Source organism: Scyliorhinus torazame, chromosome 14 (assembly GCF_047496885.1).
Source record: "Scyliorhinus torazame isolate Kashiwa2021f chromosome 14, sScyTor2.1, whole genome shotgun sequence".
Lineage (NCBI taxonomy): Eukaryota > Metazoa > Chordata > Chondrichthyes > Carcharhiniformes > Scyliorhinidae > Scyliorhinus > Scyliorhinus torazame.
The window spans coordinates 73,969,647-73,996,607 of record NC_092720.1 but is presented as its reverse complement, the minus strand read 5'-3'; the positions used below and the strand labels follow the sequence as shown (position 1 = coordinate 73,996,607).

Sequence of the window (26,961 nt, the reverse complement as noted above, 5' to 3'; positions counted from 1 at the left end):
AATTTGGGGCTCGAAGCAGGCAACACTCCTACTCAGGCAGGAATCAACCTTCGGACGTACACTGGTGAGACTATACCATTGCAGAATAACAGCCAAGAAGCAGGAGCACAGCACTTGGTGGTAAAAGGGCATGGGCCTAGTTTACTGGGATGTGACTGGCTTAGGAAAATTCAGTTGAACAGGGGTAAGATAAAGCACACAATAGTGACAGATGACATCATTCACAAATATCCTGAGGTTTTCAAACACGAACTGGGTACATTGCGGGGCACTAGTTAAATTGTCCATAGATCCTCAGGCGGCTACTCATTTTTCCAAACTAAGGACAGTGTCCTACACTATGAAAGGCAAAGTAAAGGAGCAGTTGTAGTAGCTGCAAAGCTAGGAATCATTGAGCCCATTTAGTTTCAAGTTGGGCAGCTACAATTGTTCCTGTTCTTAAAGGTAATAGTACTGGGCAAGGTTCTCTGTTTGGGAGGCTAGGGGGTGGATTCTCCATTTGGGAGGCTTTGAGCGGAATTCTCTGTCCAGCGACACCGGAATCACGATCGAGCGGAGAATCGGGCATCAGCCAAAAATAGAGGTTGACGCCAGCGCACAATGGAGTGCCATGCTCCGGTGCCTCGATGGCAACGTGGATGCACTCCATGCCCTGCACGACGTGAGTATATAAATCGTACCATAATACTCGTTAAAATATCATAAACAGCCTAACCTGGTAGTCTCCAGCCTCTCGCGGTGCTCCGCCTCCCCCAAACTGAAGTGACGCTGACGCAGTTCAATTGTGGTATTTAAAAACGGGGACTGGGCACCGTGGCTGCTGAGGGAAAGAGAAGTGGTAAGAAATATTTCCAAAGGTATAACAGTGGGCTGACAGTTGTGCCGCTGGCTGGATGGGCCACCTGCCAGGACCGGGGGGAGTTGCGGGGGAGCGATGTGCTGTGGACTCAGGGTGTCCCCCCCCCCGAATTGGGTGGATGGGCACGGACCACCATTGCCTTGACCTGCAAGGCAGCCATGTGGCTGTGCACTCCGTTGGCTACCCACTCTGTCCCGTAAATGGGCAGGGTGCCCCCCACCCCCAGCCCCCACCAGACCACTCCCCTAGAAACCCCCAGATCCCAGCCAACGTATGAATGGGATGGGCATGGTCCAGTGCAGCCAGAGGTATTGGCATGCCTCAGTGCACGCATCGAGGCGCTGCCCCACTGTAGGTGGAGCAGGGGAAGAGCAGAGCGCACCCCGAACAGCGGATGCATGTACCGTGGCCACGCCACCCTCCCTGGCACACTGCACCCCCAGGATGGATGCCCCATCAGTGGCACGACCATCTAGCCCACCCCGCAGGATCACCGGCCGTCACTAAGCCCCGCCTGCCCACACCAAGCACGGCGCCAGTCATTGACACACGGTGCCCCCCTCCCCAACAACCACGTGACCAAACCATAGACCCCACAGGAGTGCGGAGGACAGGGGACACAGAGCGTATCGCTAGCAGGGAGAGGGGGTGGAGCTGATGACAGGCACCGGCGGGGCAAGGGGCACGATGCGGAAGCCAAATGACGGTGGGAATGGCCGGGGTTGGGGCTAGGTTCAGGAGGGCAGAGGTGAACAGGGCGTTGCAGACAAGGCGAGAGAGCGTATCGCTGCTATCCTAGTTCTGTTCTCCACTGTTCATAAACTATAAGTTTTTGAAAGGAAGATGTGTGTGTTTTTCACAATTTGAATAACTAGCAGCAAATGTTTCATGGGTTTAAAGAGGATTGTTTATTCACATGCTCACCTTGAAAATCTAATGCTACAGCATTCACTGACACACAAACACTTTGAAGGAGCGATTGTTGCCAGTTTTATAAGTTATAAACAAAATTAATGGTTGGTGAATCATGTGATTCTTGTTGGAAAACACACACATTGAAGACCTGATGAAAAGATGCCTTCACTCCTAAAGTGTAGTTTAGGTCAATTCAATAGCTGAAGTTGTATAACAATCTTTTCAGGGCTTGCTCTCCCTTTCGAAGAGATAGACTTTTTGAAGGTCACCAAGTAAGTTACCTTTAGTCTTTATCAGGTCAGTTTCCTGTATTGGTGGACTTGAAAGGGAACAAGCTCGAAGACCTTATACTGTTATAGTCTCAGTTTCTTAAGTCACAGGTGCTACTGTCTTTTATGCTGCAGCTGTATGTTTCTGTAGACAGCACTTAAAGATAAAAGGGGAGACCAACATGGCTGTTCTACTATGTGACTTCTCACAGTTCTCTTTTCCAAATATAGTGTTGGTCTTCAGTTCATTAGCCATAGTCTGTATTATTGTTTGAAGACATACACTCTGGGGAATGCAGTTTCAGACAATCATCGTCTTTGTTTCAGTAAGATCTATTCAAGTCAGGAAGTGAGATTTGGATGGTCTTAGAAGATGGGTAGTCACTACCGAACTTGGGCGATTACTAGTGGGCCGCCAATGTGGCAATGATACGTAAATGGAGGATGGAGGGTGAGGGAGCGGCGTGGAAAAGACTGGAGAGAAAGTCCTGTAAAGGGACGAGTTTAGAGGCGCTGGTGACGGCGCCGCTACCGATCTCACCTAAAAAGTTTACCACGAGCCCAGTGGTGGCGGCAACATTGAATATCTGGGGACAGTGGAGGCGACAGAGAGGGGTGCGGGGAGCCCTGGTGGGGTCCCCAATCAGGAACAACCATAGGTTCGCCCCAGGAAGAATGGATGGAGGATTTCAGAGCTGGTACCAGTTGGGAATTAGGAGGGTGGGAGATTTATTTATAGATGGGACTTTTGTGAGCTTGGGAGCATTGGAGGAAAAGTATAAGTTGCCCAGGGGAAATTTCTTGAGATATATGCAGGTGAGGGTGTTTACTAGACAACAGGTGAGGGAATTTCCGTTGCTCCCGACACAGGGGATACAGGACAGGGTGCTTTCAGGGGTGTGGGTCGGAGAGGGCAAGGTGTCAGAGATTTACCGAGAGATGAGGGAAGAGGGGGAGGAGTCGGTGGGCGAACTAAAAGGAAAGTGGGAAGAAGAACTAGGGGAGGAGATAGAGGAGGGTATGTGGGCTGATGCCCTAAGCAGGGTAAATTCTTCTTCCTCATGCGCCAGGCTTAGCCTGATTCAATTTAAGGTGCTACATAGAGCACACATAACGGGAGCAAGATTGAGCAGGTTCTTTGGAGTGGAGGACAAATGTGGGAGGTGTGGCGGGAGCCTGGCAAACCACGCACATATGTTTTGGGCATGCCCGGCACTGGAAGGGTATTGGAAGGGAGTGACGGGAGTGATTTCGCAGGTGGTGAAGGCCCGGGTCAAACCAGGCTGGGGGTTAGCTCTATTTGGAGTTGCGGAAGAGCCGGGAGTGCAGGAGGCGAAAGAGGCCGACGTTGTGGCCTTTGCGTCCCTAGTAGCCCGGCGCAGGATCCTACTCATGTGGAAGGAGGCGAAACCCCCCGGACTGGAGGCCTGGGTAAATGATATGGCGGGGTTCATTAAACTGGAGCAGATAAAGTTTGCCCTGAGAGGATCGGCTCAAGGGTTCACCAGGCGGTGGCAGCCATTTCTCAGCTACCTAGGGGAACGTTAGAGGGAAGACAGATGACCAGCAGCAGCAACCCAGGGGGAAGGGGGGGTTTAGTTTAGTTTAGGTCAAAGATAAAGGGGTTTTGTTACTTGTGTATTGTTAAAAATTTCTGTATTGTTATTGTTGCGTTTGCTTTGTAAGAGGGGAAAAATTGTTGTTTGGGAAAAAAATTTCAATAAAACATATTTTTAAAAAAAGAAGATGGGTAGTCACTTCCGGTTGCGGCTATGCCTAGGTAGGTTGCACGTTCGGCAGCTCCCGCCGGGAATGAACTTTTGGGCTCTTCAGAGGGGCCCCAATGGCAATTGTTCGACGGCTCCCAGTGTGGGAAGGTGACAGCAACGTTCCCCCGACATTATACGGATTGGACCAGGAGTGGAGCGGTTAAAAAAGTGATCCTGGTGCAGCGGAAAGTGCGAGGGAGGAAAAGCAAGATGGCGGCGGGTGGAGACCAAGCAGCATGGGCGCAGCGGTCGCAGGAGCAGCAGGAATTCCTTAAACGCTGCTTTGCGGAGCTGAAGACAGAAATGCTGGCGCCAATGAAGGCGGCGATTGAGAAGCTTGTAGAGACCCAGAAGGCCCAAGGGGCGGTGATCCAGGAGGTGCGGCAAAAAGCCTCGGAGAACGAGGACGAGACCTTGGGCCTGGCGGTGAAGGTGGAGGCGCAGCACAAGAGGTGGCAGGAAAAATTTGACGACCCGGAGAATAGGTCGAGGAGGAAGAATCTTTGGATTCTGGGTCTCCCTGAAGGAGTGGCCCTGAAGGAGTGGAGGGGCCCGATGCTGTGGCATATATGAGCACGATGCTCAATTCGCTGATGGGCGTGGGAGCTTTCCCCGAGGCCCCTGGAGCTGGATGGGGCTCATCGGGTCCTGGCAAGGAGACCCAAAACCAACGAGCTGCCAAGGGCTCTAGTGGTGAGGTTCCACCGCTTTATGGACAGAGAGTGTGTCCTGAGATGGGCCAAAAAAGAACGGAGCAGCAGGTGGGAGAACACGGAGATCCGTATTTACCAGGACTGGAGTGCGGAGGTGGCTCAGAAGAGAGCTGGTTTTAACCGGGCGAAGGCGGTTCTCCATCGGAAGGGGGTGAAGTTCGGGATGCTGCAGCCAGCCCGAACGTTCTTGGTAACGTTCCAAGATCGGCACCACTATTTTGAAACGCCTGATGAGGCATGGAACTTTATTCAGTCTGCAAAGTTGGACTCAAAACTGAAGGTTTGTCGTGGGGGGGGATGTTTACTGTGTTTGGGGAATGTTCTTTTTGTTTCGGTGCTGGGTGGGGATGGGTGAATGGATTTGGTGTGGGGGCTGTGGGAGAGTGTGGGCGTCGGTGTTGGAGGGGCAGGGTCCCTCAGAGGAAGAGGGGGGGGTGGAGGCCCGGGGATGAGGAGTTGGGGTAAGGCCGCAAAAAGGAGCTGTGCCAGAGGGGGCGGGGCCGGTTCAGACGGAAAGCGCAGGCTTTTTCCCGCGCTAGGGAAGGATGGGGGAAGGGCAGTGCTGGAGAGGAGCGCACACTGACTGCCAAGGGGTGGGGGGGATTCTCACACTGGGGGGTCGATGGAATGGTGGGAGAGGCCGGGGTCAGCAGGAGTCAGCTGACTTACGGGAGTGTCATGGGGGAGCAAAATGGCTAGATGAGGATCTAGCGGGAGGGTAGGGGGGGAGCGGGAGGGGGGGGGGGGGGGAAACTGGGTTGCTGCTGCATTGGCCAAAAGGGAGCTGGAAGTAGGAGAGGTGGTCGGGGCAGGGGTCCCGCCGCCTGGGGGACTGGAGGGTGTGGGAGGCGTGGGCACGTGGCTGGCCTAGAAAAGGAGATGGCTAGTCGGCAGGGTGGGGTGGGGGGGGGGGGGGGGGGGGGTCGAGTAGCCCGGCTGATAACTTGGAATGTGAGGGGCCTGAACGGGCAGGTCAAGAGGGCCCGGGTGTTCGTGCACTTAAAGGGACTGAAGGCAGACGTGGTTATGCTCCAGGAGACACATCTGAAGGTGGCAGATCAGGTTAGGCTGAGAAAGGGATGGGTAGGGCAAGTCTTTCACTCAGCGCTGGCTGCGAAGAACTGAGGGGTTGCAATATTGGTGGGGAAACGGGTGTCGTTCGAGGCACAGAATATTGGGGGGGGGGGGGGGGGGGAGAGACGACGACTTTAACACGGTGCTGGACCCAGCACTGGACCGTTCTAGGTAGAGGATGGGTAAGAGGCCGGCTGCGGCCAAGGTGCTCAGGGGGTTTATGGACCAGATGGAGGGAGTGGATCCATGGAGGTTTACCAGCAGGCCAGGGAATTTTCCATTTTTTCCCACGTCCATAGAGCCTACTCCCGGATAGATTTTTTCATTTTGAGTAGGGCGCTAATCCCGAACGTGGAGGGAACGGAATATTCGGCCATAGCCATCTCGGACCACGCCCCGCATTGGGTGGAGCTGGAGTTGGGGAAAGAGAGGGACCAGCGACCGCTGTGGCGCCTTGATGTGGGACTGTTGGTGGATGAGGTGGTGTGCGGGCGGGTGCGTATTGAAAGATACTTGGAGGCCAATGACAATGGGGAGGTGCAGGGGGAGGAATTCTGGGAGGCGTTGAAGGAGATTGTCAGGGGAGAGCTAATCTCCATTAGGGCCCACAGGGAGAAGAGAGAGAGGAGGGAGAGGAAGAGGTTGGTGGGGGAGATTTTAAGGGTGGTCAGGAGTTATGCAGAGGCCCCTGAGGAGGGGCTACTTAGGGAGCGACGGAACCTCCGGACGGAATTCGACCTAATGACCACGGGGAAAGCAGAGGCACAGTGGAGGAAAGTGCAAGGGGCGGTTTATGAGTATGGGGAGAAGGCGAGTCGGATGCTGGCACATCAGCTTCGTAAGAGGGAGGCAGCGAGGGAGATTGGTGGAGTTAGGGATACGGTGCGGAGTGCGGTGAGAATAAACAAGGTATTTAGGGACTTCTATGGGGATCTGTACAGGTCTGAACCCCCAGCGGGGGAGGAGGGGATGCGGTACCTGGGGATCCAAGTAGCTAGGAGTTGGGGGGCCCTGCATAAGCTTAATTTGACGCGGTTGGTGGAGCAGATAGAGGAGGATTTTAAAAGATGGGACATGCTGCCACTCTCACTGGCGGGTAGGGTGCAGTTGGTAAAAATGACGGTCCTTCCGAGGTTTCTCTTTGTGTTCCAGTGCCTTCCCATTTTGATCCCCAAGGCCTTTTTCAAACGGGTAAGCAGGAGCATCATGGGATTTGTGTGGGCGAATAAGACCCCGGGGGTGAAGAGAGTGTTTCTGGAGCATAGCAGGGACAGGGGGGGCTGGCGCTGCCGAATTTGTGCGGCTATTATTGGGCCGCCAATGTGGTGATGATCCGTAAGTGGGTAATGGAGGGCGAGGGGGCGGCGTGGAAGAGGTTAGAGATGGCATCCTGTGTGGGCACGAGCCTGAGGGCGCTGGTGATGGCACCGCTGCCGCTCTCGCCGACAAAGTACACCACGAGTCCAGTGGTGGCGGCGACGCTAAAGATCTGGGGACAGTGGAGGCGACACAGGGGTGAGGTGGGGGCCTCGATTTGGTCTCCGATTCGGGAGAACCATCGGTTCGTCCCGGGAAGGATGGATGGGGGGTTTCGGAGCTGGCATCGGGCAGGGATTAGAAGAATGGGGATCTGTTCATCGATGGGACGTTTGCGAGCCTAGGGGCGTTGGAGGAGAAGTGTGGGCTACCCCCGGGAAACGCTTTCAGTTCCATGCAAGTGAGGGCGTTTGTGAGGTGGCAGGAATTCCCGCTGCTTCCAGCACGTGGGATTCAGGACAGGGTGATTTCGGGTGTATGGGTTGGAGAAGGCAAGGTTTCGGCGATTTATCAGGAGCTGCAGGAAGAGGAGGAGGCCTCGGTGGAGGAGTTAAAGGGCAAGTGGGAGGAGGAGCTTGGGGAGGAGACAGATGAGGGTCTGTGGGCTGATGACCTGAGTAGGGTTAATTCTTCCTCCTCTTGCGCCAGGCTCAGCCTAATACAGTTCAAGGTTACTCACAGAGCGCATATGACAGGGGCGAGGTTGAGTAGGTTCTTTGGAGTGGAGAACAGATGTGGGAGGTGCTCAGGGAGCCCGGCAAATTACGTCCATATGTTCTGGTTGTGTCCGGCACTGGGTGGGTTTTGGAGGGGTTTTCCGAGGATTATGTCCAAGGTGGTGAATGCCCGGGTCAACCCAAGCTGGGGATTGGCATTATTTGGGGTATCGGACGAGCTGGGAGTACAGGAGGCGAAAGAGGCCGGTATTCTGGCCTTTGCGTCCATGGTAGCCCGGCGGAGGATTTTGCTACTATGGAAGGATGCGTAGCCCCCTAGTGTGGAAGCTTGGATCAGTGACATGGCAGGGTTCATCAAGCTGGAGAGGATAAAGTTTGCCTTGCGAGGGTCTGTGCAAGGGTTCCTCAGGCAGTGGCAACCGTTCGTAGACTATCTCGCGGAGTGTTAGGAGGAGGTCAGCAGCAGCAGCAGCCCAGGGGCGGGAGCGGGGGGATTCTCTTGGGGTGGCGTTTGGGTTAAGGTGGGGTTTTTGTTCCCTATTTGTGCTCTTTAGTGTTATATGGGGGGTTACTGTCTATGGGGGAAATCCATTGTATAATTTCTACTTGTGTTCTTGTTGCTTTCTTTTTGTTGGGGGGGGGGTTTGTTGAAAATTTGTAGAAAAACTTGAATAAATATATTTTTAGAAAAGATGGGTAGTTGACACCTTTTCGTCTGGAATGTGTCTGTTTGAGACAACGGCCAAAACGTTCCGGCTATTCAGGCCAGCGGGGTCTTCCAGACGCGCCAACAGTGCAGCCCCGCCACGGGTTTTCCGGAGGCAAGGGGTGCATTCAGTGGAAAACCCCGTTGACCAAAAGATCCCGCTGCCGGCCAATAACAGGCTGCCTTCCGCTGCCACAAAACATGTGGTGGGTTGCGTAGTAAATCCCGCGCCTTGTGTTAGTTTTGAATTCAACAGTCAGGTCAGGTGACCCTCGGTGCCCAATCTTTGCAGCACATTTTGTTCATTTTAAAAGAAAGGTTAGTGTCAAAAGATTCCACACTGAGTAAAGTTCATATTTTAAAAGTTATGAATTATGTAATGCCTTTACGAGGCATAAAAAGGGCAAGCAACTGTGTATCTCTTTAACTAATCAGACTGAAGGATTATTCCCGAGCAACATAGAGTGTGAATCTGGATGTGTCAGTTGGAATATGGAAATTATACAAAATTACATACAGCAGATGGAAAGATTAAGAGACAGAGAGATGTAGAGATGGAAAGAAAAACTTAAGTTAAGTCTCCAACAAAAATTAAAATCTGAAAGAATGCGAATCCACACTTGCAAAAGTTAACTTTCGGTGCCAGAGATATTATTTAGCAGTAATTAATAGTTATAACGCCATTGGAATGAAGACTTTTGTGGAAATTAAGTGGGGAGGGCGGTATCCATCACACACGCATGTACCCTGACCTCAGCCCTTCCGTGTATTTCAAAGCTGACTCTCTCGGCTGAATTTTCCACTCCTGCCAACAGAGGGACTTGGGCAGGCAGGGGCACAAAATTTGGAGTGATGGCAAAAGTTAGTTTCCCAGCAGTGGGAAATTTGTTTGGAATTTTGTTGCCCCAACTTTCATGGCATGTTGAGTTTCCTGCTGACTTATGTCAGGAACCCCATTGCATCCATTTGCATCTCAAGAATGCTCAGGAAAAATGCAACGACCCGAATCAAATTCTCTCTCAAAACATAAATGCATGCCAGCAGACAATTAGAATGGTCTGTGTCACGACAGCATGTAAGTAGCATGCACATGGCGACCTACAGTTCATGAGCATAAGGGGACACTTCTTTTGCTTATCTTTAACAGTGATGCTGTGAGATCTCGGTGCTTCTGTGCAGCTGCGCCAAGTCTACTTCATGAAGACAATACCTGCAGGCACAAGGCAGGAGTGGGGTGGGGGGTGGGTGAGAGGAGCAGGGAGTGGCACGGCTGGAAGGGGATTTGAGTGGCGCATAGGCAGGAAGTCTGGAACACAGACACAGACACATGATTGGGGAAGTGGGAGGTGAGAGTGCATGGGACAGAAGACTGGAAAACCGACTGGTGGAAAAAAGCAAATTACTGCGGATGCTGGAATCTGAAACGAAAAGAGAAAATGCTGGAAAGTCTCAGCAGGTTTGGCAGCATCTGTAGGGAGAGAAAAGAGCTCACATTTCGAGTCCGATGACTCTTTGGGGTGGGAGTTGTCAAAGTTACAATGTGAAACAGTCCTGGGGTTGAGGCCACACTGTCGGGGACTGATTCAGATGCAAGTCCTGGGGCTGAGCGAGCCATGCTAGAGAACTCTGCATGCATGCATGTCTTGGTCTCAGCGCTAGGAGGGGAAGTGACAGTCCAGGAGAGCATGCTGTGTAGGGGCTAGTCAGTGTGCTCCAGAGGCTGTTCGTATTGGGAAACAGAAACAGATGGCACAGTCACAGTGAGGGGAGGCACCCTCATCCGATAAAGTGGGAGCTGGTAAGTCATGGGCAGCTATTGGAAGGTTTAATTGGGAGAATCCTGGAATGTCACAGTACTTGTGCTCTTGAGAAGGGAGGGCATCTTTGGTCATGTCTGGTATTGCATGGGTTCTGGGTGGGTGTGGCAAAAGTGATTTCAAAGATGGTGGGGGTCCGGGTCGAACCAGGCTGGGGGTTGGCTATATTTGGGGTTGCAGATGAGCCGGGAGTGCAGGAGGCGAGAGACGCCGATGTTTTGGCCTTTGCGTCCCTAGTAGCCCGGCGAAGGATTCTACTTATGTGGAAAGAAGCTAAGCCCCCGGGTGTGGAGGTCTGGATCAATGACATGGCAGGGTTCATAAAATTGGAGCGGATAAAGTGCGCACTAAGAGGTTCGGCTCAAGGATTCACCAGGCAGTGGCAACCGTTCCTCGACTATCTCGCAGAGCGATAAGGGAAAATAGGAAAGGTAGCAGCAGCAACCCAGGGGGGAGGGGGGGGGGGGGGGGGTGGAAAGAGGGCTCATTTGGGTCCTCAGGGGTTTTATGTGTGTGTTTATATATTAGTTATTTATATTAGATGTTACGAAGTTTCTATTTTAGTTACTATTTCTGTTGTTTGTTATTTTGTTGTTGGCAGTTGCCGTTAGTTAGCATATTATTTATTTTTTAAAAACGATCAATGTATATATTATTACAAAGTTGTAAAATGGGAAAATTTTGTTTGATCGAAAAACTTTAATAAAATATATTTATTAAAAAAAAGAGAAGGGAGGGCATCAAGTCGGCCTACGGCATTGAGAATAAACAAAAAAGGTTTTGGGGGAGGCTAAGAATATCAATCACAATTAACTCCCAAGATCACAGGGGGAGGTGGGAGGGTGATTGGAGGAAGAGGAATTTGGATGTGGTGAGGAAGGAGGAGGATAGGAGGGACTTGGAGGGTAAGACAGGGAGGCTGGAAGCTGGTCTCAAACATAAATTACGGCACCACCATCTCGACTAGTAGCTGAAATGATAAAGTATAAAAATGAAGTTTGTAAAAAACTGTCTTACAGATTATGGCTCAACTCAGACCTAATAACATGTGTCTAATGCCAACTGAAGCAGTTCTGCACCTTAACTCATGGACCACATTCATGTGAGATTCCGTTAAAGCTCAGGAAAACATTTAACTTGGTCTGATTGCCCATATGTCAGTAAAGGAGACATATGGGCAAGTAAAGTAGGAAGGCGGTGCAAACAATTAAGGTGCCACGGTTATTGTACATAAGCAAAAGTTCTCGACAAGGCTCCACATAATCATTTTCATGATCATGTCTTACAGTCCACAATGCTTGCAGTTATGAAATTAGAGAAAGGCTACTAAAGGAGACAGGCTGACAGTAGACAAATAGTGGGAGCACATAGCTGTATTCAGCCTGATCAAAGCCTCTTTCTGAGAGGGATGCTAAGCCACCTCTGCACCTTCAGGGTGTATGGCAGCTGTAAGGAGTGGCCTGGGGACTTCCGGTGGCGACTATGAAGGAGTAAGTCGCACATTTGGTGGCTCCTGCTCTGGTCGGACTTTTGGACCTTTACCCTGGACTTTTTTCCGGTTTGAAACGGGAAATTCGAAGGCTGAGGCAATGGGCACCGTTTCCACGTATCGGTGTATGGAGAAAAGGACCAGAAGTGCACGAAAAGGCAGAAATAAGAAGTTAGCCACGAGCTGTGTTGGAGCTGCAGCGGGAGACAGTATGGCCGAGGACCGGACCCCTGGGGTGGCAGCGCAGCGACCAACGGACCCGGTGCTGCAGGCCATCCAGGATGGTTTTGCCAGGCAGAAGCGGGAATGTTTGGACCTGATTAAAGAATCGATCGATCGGCTAGAGAGCAGATTGGACGCCCAGGATCGGGCGATTCAGAAGGTTGAGAAGACGCTGGCTGAACAGGAGGAGCATCAAACAGCGGTAGAGCTGGAGGTGGAGATGCTTCGGGAACAGCAGAAAAGGCTCCAAGAGAAGGTGGAGGACCTGGAGAGCCGGTCCCGCCGGTAGAACTAAGAATTATCGGGCTCCCGGAGGGGGCTGAGGGAGCAGACGCTGGGGCATAGGTATGTTCAAAAAGCTGCTGGGGGAGGGGGCATTCCCCCGACCGTTGGACGTGAACAGGGCGTACCGAGCGCTTGCTGGGAAGTCGCGAGCGGGGGACCCTCCGAGGGCAATGGTGGTGAGATTCCATAGGTTCCTGGACAAGGAATGCATTCTTCGGTGGGCCAAGCGAACGCGTAGTTGTAAGTGGGACAACAGCATCCTGCGGGTGTTACAGGGCCTGAGCGTGAAGGTGGCGAGGAAGAGGGTAGGATTTAACCAAGTCAAGTCTATTTTCTTCAAGATGCAGGTGAAGTTCGGTCTGCTGTATCCGGCGTGTCTTTGGGTCACGCATGAGGACCAGCATCACTATTTTGAGTCGCCTGATGAGGCGCTGGACTTTGCTAAAAGAAAAGGACTGGTGGAGGTCTGAGAACTCTCGGACCTTGTGATAACTTGCTGGCCTATATTGGGCCCCTTTTTTCTGTTTTTTTCCCCCTTGGATTTTTGGGTTTTGTTTTCCTTTCGTAAATTGGTTATGCCTTCTCTTATTGTTTCGTGTCTGCTTTTGGGGCTCTGTTTCAGAAAAGGGGGGGGGGGGGGGGGGAGAGTCGATTTTTCCTGTTTGGGTTCTTTTTCTCAGTAGATGTTGGCAATGTCCCTTTTGTTTTTATTGATGTGCACTTTTGTGGGATGGAGACGTGCATGTTTGAGTTTCGGTGGGTGGTGCTTTTGTTTTCTTCCTGATGGGTTTGTTTGGGGATTGTTAGATGAGGGAGTTTGTTTGTATGAGCGGGGGGAGGGGAGCGAGGGAACAATAGGTGGGAGGCTTCTTGGCGCCGGGGGCCACCAAGCTAGCTGGGTGAGCTAGCTCACAGAAGCACAGTGGGAGGGTGTATATGTTTAGTTTACTAGCTGGGTTAGGTTTTAGAGTAGTGTTGCTGGGGAGGGGGATGGGTTCTGCTGACGAGGGAGGGACTTCGGTGGAGGGACACTGAGGAGTTCGGGGGTGGGGGCCGCCGTGAGGCGGGACGGAGGAGGTGCGACACAGGGGCTGGAGGCGGGCCCAAGCAAGGGGATGGCTGATCGGCCGGGGGGGGGGGGGGGTCACTTTGCCCCCCCAACTAGGCTGATCACCTGGAATGTTCGGGGGCTAAATGGGCTGGTAAAGAGGGCACGTGTGTTTGCGCACCTGAGGGGATTGAAGGCGGACGTGGTAATGCTGCAGGAGACGCACCTTAGAGGAGTGGACCAGGTCAGGTTGAGGAAAGGCTGGATTAGTCAGGTTTTCCACTCGGAGCTGGATACAAAGACTAGAGGGGTTGTGATCTTGGTTAACAAGCGGGTGACATTTGAGGTGGAAGGGATAGTCTCGGATGTGGGAGGTCGATATATCATGGTTAGCGGCAAGCTGCAGGGGATGAAGGTAGTGCTGGTCAATGTATATGCGCCAAATTGGGATGACGGGGATTTTATAAAGAGGGTGCTAGGGAAGATTCCAGACCTGGACTCGCACAAGCTGATTATGGGAGGGGATATTAATACGGTTATTGATCCCGGCCTGGACCGGTCATGCTCGAGAATGGGCAAAGTGCCAGCAATAGCAAAGGAGCTGAAAGAGTTCATGGAGCAGATGGGAGGGGTGGATCCATGGAGATTTAGGCAGCCGAGGGCGAAGGAATTTTCTTTTTACTCCCACAACATAAGGTGTACTGCCGGATCGATTTCTTTGTCTTGGGTAGGGCCCTACTGGCTGGGTTGGTGGACACGGGGTACTCGTCAATCACGATCTCGGACCATGCTCCGCACTGGGTGGTCATGCAGGTGAGTATGGATAGCAAGCAGCGCCCGCAATGGCGGTTGGATATAGGGCTGATGGCAGACGAAGCGGTGTGCGAGTGGCTGAGGAAGTGCATGCTAAATTACCTGCAGTTAAATGATACGAGGGAGGTCTCAGCAGCTGTGGTCTGGGAAGCGCTGAAGGCAGTGGTGAGAGGAGAGCTGATCTCGATCCGGGCCCACAGGGACAAGACGGATAGGACAGAAACGGATCGACTGGTAAAAGAAATTCGACGAGTTGATAGGAGATATGCGAGGCTCCAGAGGCAGGGCTTTTAATGGAATGCCGGAGGCTACAGGCGGAATTTGGTTTGTTGACCAAAGGGAGGGCAGTGGAACAGCTCAGAAAGGCGAAGGGGGCGATTTACGAGCACGGTGAGAAGGCCAGCAGCTCAGAAAGAGGGAGGCAGCTAGAGAAATAGGGAAAGTTATTGACGGGAATGGGAACTTAGTTGGGGACTCGGCAGGAGTGAGCAAGGCCTTTCGGGACTTTTATAGCAGGTTGTATAGGTCGAAACCCCCTGCGGGGCCGGAGGGTATGAGGCACTTCTTGGAGGGGCTAACTTGCCCGAAGGTGGATGGGGAGCTGGTAGAAGGGCTGGGGGCCCTGATTGGGCTGGAGGAGATAGTGGAGGGTTTGAAGGCCATACAGTCGGGTAAGGTCCCGGGACCGGACGGGTACCCAGTCGAGTTCTATGAAACGTTCTCCGGAATATTGGGACCGGTGCTGATGAAGGTCTTTAATGAAGCTAAGGAAAGAAGGGTTCTGCCCCAGACGATGTCACAGGCCATGATCTCGCTCATCCTGAAACGGGACAAGGACCCGGAGCTATGTGGGTCTTACAGGCCGATTTCCTTGTTGAACATAGATGCCAAACTTCTGGCCAAAGTTTTTCCCCCAGGATCGAGGACTGTGTACCGGACGTTATTGTGGAGGATCAGACGGGGTTCGTTAAGGGTAGGCAGCTGGTGGCCAATGTAAGAAGGCTGTTAAACATGATCATGATGCCCCCGGAAGGTAGGGAGGTTGAGATAGTGGTCGCGATGGATGCGGAGAAAGCCTTTGACCGGGTTGAGTGGTTTTTGGAGGGGCTTTATTGACTGGGTTAGGTTGCTGTACCCGGCTCCGGTTGCAAGTGTACGGACAAACAGGACGACTTCGGACTATTTCAGACTGCACTGGGGGACGAGGCAGGGATGCCGCCTCTCCCCACTGCTGTTTACGCTGGCGATAGAGCCGCTGGCAATTGCTCGGAGGGCCTCAAGGGGCTGGTCCGGGGGTTGGGGGGGGGGGGGGGGGGGGGGGGTGGAGCACAGGGTCTCGCTGTATGCGGATGACCTACTGTTGTATGTCTCAGATCCAATGGAGGGGATGGAAGAAATTATGGGAATTTTAGGGGAATTCGGCCGGTTTTCGGGTATAAGCTCAATATGGGGAAGAGCGAGATGTTTGTGGTTCAGGCGAGAGGTCAGGGGAGGCGACTGGGGGAACTGCCGTTCAGAGTGGTAGGGGACAGTTTCAGGTACCTGGGTATCCAAGTGGCGAGGGATTGGGACAGGCTACATAAATTGAACTTGGCCCGGCTGGTGGAGCTGATGAAGGAGGATTTCCGGGGATGGGATGCACTTCAGTTGTCTCTGGCGGACAGAGTTCAATCGGTAAAAATGACGGTCTTCCCGAGATTCCTATTCGTTTTCCAATGCCTCCCCATCTTCATACCGCGGTCCTTTTTTAAGCGGATCAATAAAATTATTGTGGGCTTTATGTGGGGGGGCAAGTCCCTGCGAGTGAAGAGGGCAATGATCGAGCAGAGTCGGGTGGATGGTGGGCTGGCGCTGCCGAATTTCAGGAATTATTACTGGGCGGCTAATATAGCCATGGTCAGGAGGTGGCTGGTTGGGGGGGGGGGGGAAAGAGAGTCGGCATGCGTGTGTATGGAGGCGGCTTCCTGTAAGGGCTGAAGTCTGGGGGCGCTGGTATCAGTGCCTCTGCCATTCCCGCTGGCGCGATACTCCACCAGTCCAGTGGTGGTGGCGGCCCTGAGAGTCTGGGGGCAGTGGAGGAGACATGTGGAAGCAGAGGGGGCATCGGTATGGTCCCCAATCTGTGATAATCACTGGTTTGCCCCGGGGAGGATGGACGGAGGGTTCCGAATTTGGCGGAGAGTGGGGATTGAGAGGATGGGGGACTGGTTTATAGAAGGAAGCTTCCCAAGTGTGAGGGGGCTGGAGGAGAAGTTTGCATTGGCGGGGGGAAATGAATTTCGATATCTGCAGATGCGGGACTTTCTGCGGAGGTAGGTACCAACCTTCCCACTCCTGCCGCTAAGGGGGATTCAGGATAGGGTGGTTTCTAGAGGATGGATAGGAGAGGGCAGTGTCTCGGACATATATAAAGAGCTTATGGGTTCGGAGGAGACGCAGACTGAGAAGTTGAAGCAAAAGTGGGAGGAGGAGCTGGGGGGAGGGGGGGGAGATAGAGGAGGGCCTTTGGGTGGACGTGTTGGATAGGGTCAACGCGACCGCAACATGTGCCAGGCTCAGCCTGATCCAATTTAAGGTCGTTCACCGGGCTCACATGACAGTGGCCCGGATGAGATTCTTTGGGGGTGGAGGACAGGTGTGTGAAGTGTGGGGGGGGGGGGGGGGGCGCGAGCGAACCATGTCCACATGTCCTGGGCATGCCCAAAACTGAGGGGATTTTGTCAGGGATTTGCCGACGGCATGTCCAAGGTATACGAGGGTGACAATGAGTCCAGAGGTGACAATAGTGCCGAGGGATTGGGGCATGCTACATAAATTGAACTTGGCCCGGCTGGTGGAGCCGATGAAGGAGGATTTCCGGAAATGGGATGCGCTCCCGTTGTCTCTGGCGGGCAGAGTTCAATCGGTAAAAATGACGGTCCTCCCGAGATTCCTATTCGTTTTCCATGCCTCACCATCTTCATCCCGCGGTCCTTTTTTAAGCAGATCAACAAAATTATTGTGGGCTTTGTGGGGGAGGGCAATTCCCCGCGAGTGAAGAGGGCAATGCTCAAGCGGAGTCGGGGGGATGGTGGGTTGGCGCTGCTGAATTTCAGCAATTATTACTGGGTGGCTAATATAACCATGGTGAGGAGGTGGCTGGTGGGGGAGGGGGGAGCCGGCGTGGGTGCGCATGGAGCCGGCTTCTTGTAAGGCACAAGTCTGGGGGCGCTGGTAACAGTGCCTCTGCCGTTCCCGCTGGCGCGATACTCCACCAGTCCAGTGGTGGTGGCGGCCCTGAGGGTCTGGGGGCAGTGGAGGAGACATGTGGGAGCAGAGGGGCCATCGGTATGGTCCCCAATCTGCGATAATCACCGGTTTGCCCCGGGGAGGATGGACGGAGGGTTCCGAATTTGGCGGAGAGTGGGGATTGAGAGGATGGGGGAATTGTTTATAGAAGGAAGCTTCCCAAGTATGAGGGCGCTGGAGGAGAAGTTTGCATTGGCAGGGGGAAATTAATTTCGATATCTGCAGATGCAGGACTTTCTGCAGAGGCCAACCTTACCACTCCTGCCGCTAAGGGGGATTCAGGATAGGGTGGTTTCTGGAGGATGGATAGGAGAGGGGCGCATCTCGGACATATATAAAGAGATTATGGGTTTGGAGGAGACGCAGTCCGAGGAGCTGAAGCAAAAGTGGGAGGAGGAGCTGGGGGGAGAGATAGAGGAGGGCCTTTGGGTGGACGTGTTGGGTAGGGTCAACGCGACCGCAACATGTGCCAGGCTCAGCCTGATCCAATTTAAGGTCGTTCACCGGGCTCACATGACAGTGGTTCACCCAAAAGACATGGCAAATGACGCATGTTTGGCGGCCAGAGTGCATCCGAGGAAAGGTACAATGTTACACATTCTGCAGGTGAGCCTGTGGAATTCATTACCGCAGGAAGTTGATGCAAAATCATTGAATATATTCAAGAGGCGGCTAGATATAGAATTTGGGGAGAATGGGAGCAAAGGCTATGGGGAGAACGCAGGATTAGGCGATTGAGTTGGATGATCAGCCATGATCGTGATAAATGGTGGAGCAAGCTCGAAGGGCCAAAAGACCTCCTCCTGCTCCTATCTTCTATGTATCAATGTATCTATACACACTGCTGCGACCTGGCAGAATTAGCAAAACGGGTGTTAAAAAAGACTACGGTCAGAAATCTCTGGACACTCACGCCGGTGGCATTCTCTGGTCCAGCTGGCAGTGCACCCGTGCCCGCGGGTTTCCCAGAGGCATAGGGTGGCTTCAATGAAAAGGGCCTATTGACAGAGGCGGGAGCAGAGAATACAGCCACTAGCGCCGGGAAGCATGTGGCTTCAAAAGGGAATTGGATTACTATCTAAGAAGAAAGAATGTGCATGGTTTTGTGGATAAGGCAGGGGAGTGGGATTAGGTTGAATGCTCTTTCAGTGAGCTAGTGCAGACTCGATGCGCTGAATGGCCTCCTTCTGCACTGTGAAGATTCAGTCGTCCACATTTTCATTTGAACAGAGTACGATCTATATGAGAACACCTAATACACTAATGGCACCAAGGCATCTGTCCTTATGCGACCTAGCAAAGGGACTCCTTCAAGCCACGCTTGCCAGCCCTTCAGGTACAAACTAGTTTCCCCAGATGTAACAGGCCAGCATCATGAGGCAAGGCACACACCTAACATCACAAACTCAATGTCGTCAACAGAAATGTCAAAAGTCAACAAATTCAAACTACTTCCACTGCTCTGCATCATGCAAGTGGAGAGTGGGAACTAATAAAGGAGCAACGTTCAGCTGTAAACAAGGTAACGAGTTAAAGCTGCAGACAGGCATGAAAGATGAAGGTTCTCAACAATTAATTAAACTGTAACTCCAATGTGAAAGTCACTACATGGAGGCCATTGGAAAGTGCACTTCGTTGGAATGCCTCCAATGCGGATAGGGAAAAAAACCTACAACATACACAGAAAACAGACTTCATGTAGCTGCATCAGGACAATCAATAACCTTCCAAAAACGACACATGAGGCTACGTGATCCTCTGAAGCACGAGTTACATATACATGGTCCAATCACCATGTTGATATAGAAACTGGTTTTGTTCATGTCGCTTATGTGGACATAAAGGCAATTGACTGAGCTGAGACTGAATTAGACAACATAGAATTGAGGGAGATGATGGGAGACAATTGAAGGGGAGACATCTGTAACCCTTGGATGATCGTGGAACATTGCAAAAATTTGACATAGCATCCCTATTGTCACAGGAGCTATATTACTCATGAAATGTGCTTCCAATATTTTGAATGCGCATCTGACAACCAAAAACATGTGGTTCATAGAATTTACAGTGCAGAAGGAGGCCACTCGGCCCATCAAGTCTGCAAAGGCTCCTGGAAAGAGCATCCCACCCAAGGTCAACACCTCCACCCTATCCCCATAACCCAGCAACCCCACCCAAAACTAAGGGCAATTTTGGACACTAAGGGCAATTTATCATGGCCAATTCACCTAACCTGCACATCTTTGGACTGTGGGAGGAAACCCACGCACACACGGGGAGGATGTGCAGACTCCGCACAGACAGTGACCCAAGCCGGAATCGAACCTGGGACCCTGGAGCTGTGAAGCAATTGTGCTATCCACAATGCTACCGTAAAGTCCACATACAGTCTGGACCACAGTCTATCAGGCCACTCCCAAGGATAAAGTAGTGCTGGTGGTGCCATCTTCTAGTTTATCTGACATGCTGAACAGGATTTCCCCTTGTTCACCAAGTCCAAATCCATATTAGGCCACCAAACATAAGACCTGGCTAGAGTTTTCATTCTGGAAGCACCTGGATGAGCCTCATGAATTTCACCCATGACTTGTGAAGTACGACCACTCTTGACCCCCACAGTATGCATCCATCCTGCACATCCCTACGCTTCACATGAAGTTTCAACTCATCATCTTCTATGATAGTTGGCCATCCTGGCATTAGAAATCTTTTAACTTGCGGCATAATAAGATCTCTGTCTGCCACTATTTAATTTGCTTCGTACTTACTGGAAAATATGTAAGCCTATCGAGTAAGAAAATTGTCTCAGGAGGACACAATACTTTGGATGGCAAACCGGATAATGGGAGACGACTCAACGCATACACATTTGTGTTTTTTCCCCCCTCTGTATATGATATTGTACTGATAAGCTAACAATGCAAGCGCCCAGCAGTGTATTCTCGCTGAGGCCATGGGAGGAATACATTTGACTCACTGAAAAGACTCAAATGGTTGTGATCAGTTCTTATGGTGAACAAACAACTATAGAGGTGCTGATGGAATCTTTTTAACCGCAAAAACAATAGCTAGACCCTCTTTGTCCAACTGTGAATATCCCTTTTCAGTCTTTGTCAGCATCCTAGATGCAAGACCGATGGGTTTTTCGGGCCCATCCTCCATTAAATGAAAAAGTACCACCCCCACAACATAGGTCAAGGCATTGCACGACAGGGTAAGTTCCCTGTCTAGATCAAAATGGTCTGGAAAATTAGCCAATTGCAGCAGCGCTTTCATATGCTTGAAAGCGTTTTTCTATACAGACTCCCATTTCCATTTGGTTTCTTTGTACAGAACTGGGAATAGGAGAACCAACACAGTGGACAGATCTGACAAAAAACTTTCAATAATAGTTTACTGTAATAACCCTCATGAGACCCAAGGGGACACCCCAATTGATCTACCCTTGGGACTTGTGGAATACAAGCTCCCCCGCACGTGGGCGGAGGCCTACCAGCTAGGGCGTGTAAAATCGCTGGCCCGAATTGGGGCCGGAATGATTGGTAGTCCTGGTTGGGACCTTATAGACTGTAAACCTCGCTGCAACTTTGCTTTTGTTGTTAAATTAAACTTTGTTTGAACTTACCTTCTCAGGCCTCCTGAGCTTTTATATTTACCAAGCCCAAAAATGACCTGAGCTCTGATACATTCCTATCCTCCAGAGCTTCCTTAATGGCTCAAATATTCCCCTCCACAGGAGGGGCACAGGCCTTGTGCAGTGATTCTGCGGCCTAGATACTCTACACTTGGTGCCTGGAAAATGCACTTGCTCCTCTTCCGACACAGTCCGGCCTCTGAAAACTTTTTAAAACATGATCCAGATTGCTGAGGTGCTCCTCCATCTTCCCTGTAATTAAGATGTCATCCAAGTAGACTGCAACCTGAGGAATGCCTTGCAACAAGTTGTCCATTGTCCTTTGAAAGATCGCCAGACTGGAGGATAGGCCAAAACCCAAATGATTGTACTTAAACAACCCTTTATGCGTGTTGATGGTCACGTACTGCTTCGAATCTTCCTCTAGCAAACGTTGTTGACATGCTTGGCTCATGTCCAGTTTTGAAAATATTTTGCCTCCATTCCCGCAAGCTTTGCAAACAGATCTTCCAACTGAGGTAATGAATACGCATCCGACTTGGAAACCTGGTAAATGGTGAGCTTGTAAAAGGTAAAGTCACCATAGTTCCAGTTTACCATAGGCTGCTTTCTCCTTTGACAGGGAGAGCTGACTGGTGGTGATTTAACCTGAGGATCACCACACCTCAGGCGAGGAGGTTGAGAAGGTGAGACCTTCATGAAATACCTCAGCCGGTAGGGGAATTGAACCCGCGCTGCTGGCCTTGCTCGGCACCACGAACCAGCCCCCCCCCCCGGTGAGCTTGTAGCCACCACATATGCACACCATACCATCATTTCTATGTACAGGAATGATTGGAGCTCAATTAGGCTCAATGTTTCCAAGCCTTTGCAGCCGCTCTAATTCTTCCTCCACTTTCTTTCTCATGGCATAGGGCACTGTCTGGACTTGAAAAGGCGAGGAGTAGCCTGAGGATCTGCATTCAAATTCACAGTAGTACCACATATTTAACCTAGTTCATCCTTGAACAATTCTGGATACTTGTTGACAACATCCTCGGTTACTCTCGTTTGCTTCATCTCACCTCACTTCAATGGAATTTTGCTGAGCTAGGGACGCCCTAGCAAACCCGGCCCTATCCTTTGACCACAATTAGAAGTGCCCTTGCTTCTTGACCCTAATACGTAATATGGACTTCCAATGCCCCGAGCAAAGGTATGGATTCTCCGGTGTATGTCAGTAGTTTAATTTCAGCCAGAGTAAGGACTGCCGCTCGGTTAGAGTCCCATGTTGACTTGTAGGTCTCTTCACTAATCACTAATTAATCCTGTGTCCACCTCCAACTTGATTTGTTTACCATCGACCACCACTGCAATAAAAATAGGCTCTCATGCCTCATTCACATTAAACATGCTGTAAGCTTACTCCACTGCCTACTCTGAGATATCAAAATAATGTGTAGCTGATTGAGGCTTCTTTGAATTATCATCTTTCTGCTCAGCCTTCACCTTGTGCTTCGCATCCTTGCATTTCTTCGCTAAATGCCCCTTCTTGTTGTACTGATGACAAACAATATTCCTAAATTTCCAATGATTCCCATATTGTGGCTCATCACCCAAGACACTCCATTGCTTTCATCTTTCTTCATTGAAGCAGCGGCTCCACCTGGACACCAAAGTTAACTTTCTGAATATCTTTAGCATTACTGGCAGCCACTTCCATGCCCTCCGAAATTTCCAGAGCCGTCTTAAATGTCAGTGAAGCTTCACCCAACAACTGATGCTGAATGCTGACCTTGTTAAGCCTATCTCTGAACGTATCTTCTGAAACTGCACCAAAATCACAGTGTTCTGAAAGTTGGCATAATTCTGCCACAAAGTTAGCTCATGATTGACCTGCTTTTCGAAAATTGCTATGACATTTGAATCTTTGAACAATCATTGAGAGCTTTGTGTTATATTGGTTCTGGACCAAAGCAACTGTATTTGCAAATCAAATGTCCCCTGGCTTCTGGTGCATGGTCAAATTCCTCATCAATTTATAAGTCTTTGCCCCACATACACTCGGGAGAATCGGGCACTGTTTTGCCTCATCATCTATTCCATTTGCTAAAAAGAAATGCTGCAACCTCTTCATGTATTCAGCCTAGTCCTTGCTTCTCTATTCGAACTCACCGGCCACCCTGAATATAGCCACGATGCAACTTAAAATTTAATCTATTAAACCCATGATGAAAACTAGCTTCTCACTGAATGCAACCTTATGTTGCCATGCCCAACATCAAAAAGTTTTTTTCATTTTCTTGCTGTTTTCTCCTCGTCGATAAAAATGTGGTAACTTGAGACCACAAAGTAGATAGTCGAATGCATTGTTTAAAAGAAGGAACTTCTTTATATCAATAAATAACAAAGTTTGACAATAGCAGAACAGTAAGTGGTAACAATTATAACTATGAAAACAGGAGCATTAGTAAAAACAGGTCTGGCTTACAAGTCACCATCTTGCAGACTGAAAAGAACCATTAAAGCCCATACCTGCTCAAAACCCTCAACAGATGCCAGAGAAACAATTAGGAGAAAGGCTTAAAGAACACTGTACTCAAAATGACACTCTTTAACAGATTTAATCTAGATTTTCCAATTAGTGTTATTTTAATATTGCCATTTACCCATTTCTGTTCAACAAATAATACTAATTAGAAAATTTAAGTTTAGCATTCTATTTTTTCATACAAATTTATCTTTAGTTATTTTTATAGTGCGATTCAACATAATGCAAACACACGCACTTCCTTCCTGGCCCACTCACCTGGTAATGTGCTTGTGCTTGCTGTGTTGAATTCAGGGATACATTGCACAATTTACAAAGTAGTGGCCTACAGAGATCTGCTAAAATAGGATCTTGGTCTGCGTCAAAGGATGGTACTTTTTCTTGAGATAACAGAACAAGCTCTGACTGAGATGGTTTAAACATCTGTGCAGGTAACAACTGGGAGGATGGTGGCATCATTGCAGATGAGGTAGACTGAAGATTCTGTGGTTGCTTTAAGAGCAGAGGTTCGATAGCAGGAGGCTGCAGTGTCTGGGATAGAGTTGTATGGCGATATGGCTGTTGGCACATTGTCGATCCAGCAGACTTTATCTTTGTTTCTGGGGCTAAGCAAAAGAGTAAAATGAAATACTTACAATATGTTAGGTGTTTGTATGCACTTCCTGTCTGATGAAAGGCTATCACCCTGAAAAGTTAACTGTTTTCCTCTCGACTGATGCTGCTTAACCTGCAGCTTTTCCAGTATTTTCTATTCTTATTTTGGATTTCCAGTATTTGCAGGATTTTGATTTTGTACATCCTCTCTGCATCACTTGACTTCCTGTTGTATTTTGTTCTCAACTTTATAAATTAGAATTAAAAATGAAGATTAAAGAATTGAATCAAAGGAAATTGATACGGGTTCAGCTGCACTGAGGGTTTTTGATATGCAGATAGCCTAGTAACAGGGTGAATGAATATATACCTAAGTGAAGTAGAGAACAATAGGACATAGAATTGCAGAAGTTAAAGATAAAAAGGATAAGAGTTCAAAGGGGGAAATAAGAATGAATGTCATGCTTACCTACTAAAAGCAGGACTTCTAAAATAAGTTGTTCAGGTAAGATGACATCAATAGGAATACACAGTGCATCAGTGGCATGGTTAGTTCTGTACTGGAGGAGAGCTGACTGGCGACCAAGATCACAGCCACGCCGAACTGGAAGCTCAGCTCGCTCAAAACAAGCTTTTGCCTGAGGTCTGTTTTAAACTCTAGGTGGGCTACACTAAAGAAGAAGAAAGGTTCCCAAATGGTTGTGCGTGGTAACTATTGCTGGTTTTGGCCTGTAGTATCAAGATCAATGGGATGTTGTGATGGAAAGGCACATTCTTGAGGTTTAGGGCAGTAGATAGATTTGGAATGGGGTTAATTCAATTATACTGTATATGTAGTCATAATTGTGCTTAATTGTATTTTTGTTCTGTATTGTTGCCTCTCGTGTGTTTTACAGTTTAATAAACATTATTTATTTGAATAATTACAAGACAGGAATGTTCCTCACTGAGTTTTATCTCTTTTCTCACATTGTACCAAATGGCAAAATAAACAGTTAAGAACCGGTGTTCCAAATTTCCTTTCTAGGATTTGGGATACGCTCGCATTTAATAGCAGGGTTCTTAATCATGCCTGGTAATTGCCCCTCCATTCACAGGAAGTTCACAACCCCCACCCTAGTTAACGAACATCATTTTTACCATTCATTCCAACTCCCCCAAGTTGAGCAACCTTGTCCTCCATCTTTGAAGCATGGAGGATGGATGGAGTGGGGGGTGGGAAGGAGGAGAAAATAGAAAGTGGGAGGGGGAAAGTCATGCAAGTTACAGAGGAGGATGGGAATGGGGAGGTGATAAAGGACCTGAAAGTGACCATTAGGATCCAAGGAGGGGCGACGTTCGTGTGCCTGCACTCCCTCCAGTTCGACTTTTATGCATGGTCCTTGGTCTCTGCTAAGGCCTACAAGGTTGTAGTTCCCTCAGTTTTCAAACAATTTTTGTTGTTTTACCACACGGTTTGCGACAATGGGAGTCCCATTGTTACACTGTTGGCATTTCCCTCTGTGCCACCAATGGACCCCTTGTTGATTGGAAACGTGCTGGGAGCTCACCTTAAGCAGGAAATATGTCCTATCCAAGAAAATGGAACAGGATTGTGGTTAAAAACATCAAGGTTAGGGCGGCACAGTAGTTAGCACTGCTGCCTCCTGGCGCAGAGGACCCGGGTTCGATCCTGGCCCTGGGTCACTGTCCATGTGGAGTTTGCACATTCTCCCTTGTCTGCGTGGGTCTCACCCCCACAACCCAAAAAAAGATGTGCAGGATAGGTTGATTGGCCACGCTAACTTGCCTCTTAATTGAAAACCTTTTTTTTTTTAAATCAAGGTTTCGAGGATTGTATCCATTTTCCTATTTTAGAAAGCAGAAATCACAAGCATACCTTTAGCCACCTTTGTGATCTAAGGAACTTGTTGAAGTCCTGGAACCACAGAATTGCATTATAAATTAGCGTCATTTGGAACATAAACATTTGCATTACAAATTAGCGTCATTTGGAACATAAAGTGGAGGTAGGGCAGAAGATTCATCATTATGGCACTCGCTTTACTCAACATTAAGACAAACAGGCTCTGCCATCTGCTCAGGTTACCACTTATGCTTTTGAGGAATGAGCAATTCTAAATTATTTTTCCCAGTAAACAGCTATGAAAATGTCTTCCACCTTTGGGTAAATCCGGTTGTAACCTGGGATTTAGCAGAATTATTTGATTGTTTGGAATGTGTGTGGGGGGGGTTAGAATGTGTGTGGGGGGTGGGGTAAGTGGCAAGGCTGGTGTTATATAGCAGGATGTAATTTGTTGACATTTCATATAATACTTTCCCTGTTTGCAATCTTTGAATGCAGTGGTTCATTCTTTTGGTTGTTGTGTGGGCTTTGTGGACAGGACAAGGAATGGTAAATAAGAGGCAATTCTATCTAGTCTACTTTGGAGGAAGAATGCAAGAGAAACTTGCTCACTTGTCATCAATGGAGGATGAGGGAAATGCTAAAGAATTTTGATCCAAAATCTATGCCCGTCTCCAAAGCCATTTTCTTCTGCAGGGCTAATTAGAAAGCACCATTCTATGATCCAGGTTTTGTTGTGATAACGACTGCAAAACTGCCAGTGTTTGCCGTCATTTTCCATTGAAACTAGCAGCAGCTTTAGGAGTTTGGACATGTACAAAATAACAAAATGCTGAGTTTACACAGATTGATATATCCCTTGAAATCATGAATTGACCAGAACTTCCACCAATGCTGTAACTTACAATTTAACGCCTCCCCCCCAAAAAAGTCGCACCTTGTTGAATGCTTTGTAACTGGAATTTTAATGGTAGTGGGTATATTCTAATTTCATAATTACTTCAAAATAGCCTTACTGGCCCTGAAAAGCTAATTTTATATTTCTGGAATATCAAATCTGTCCACATGATTAAAATTTTTACATGTTCAGAAACAC

At 49.6% G+C, this 26,961-nt stretch overlaps 1 protein-coding gene across 4 annotated transcripts in view; it reads right to left on the bottom strand.

The window, feature by feature from the left end:
* zmat3 (zinc finger, matrin-type 3) overlaps positions 1 to 26,961 on the bottom strand; it is a 79,215-nt gene that overhangs the window by 39,309 nt on the left and 12,945 nt on the right. For 2 of the 4 annotated variants that reach the window (XM_072474360.1, XM_072474361.1), the window contains 2 exons: positions 25,899 to 25,937; positions 23,684 to 24,030 (listed from right to left, as the gene is read on the bottom strand). In XM_072474360.1, coding sequence (XP_072330461.1) covers positions 23,684 to 23,995 — 312 coding nt within the window. In that variant the 5' untranslated portion in view covers positions 23,996 to 24,030; positions 25,899 to 25,937. The remainder of the gene's footprint in view (positions 1 to 23,683; positions 24,031 to 25,898; positions 25,938 to 26,961) is intronic. The other 2 variants (XM_072474359.1, XM_072474357.1) reach the window with 1 other exon arrangement.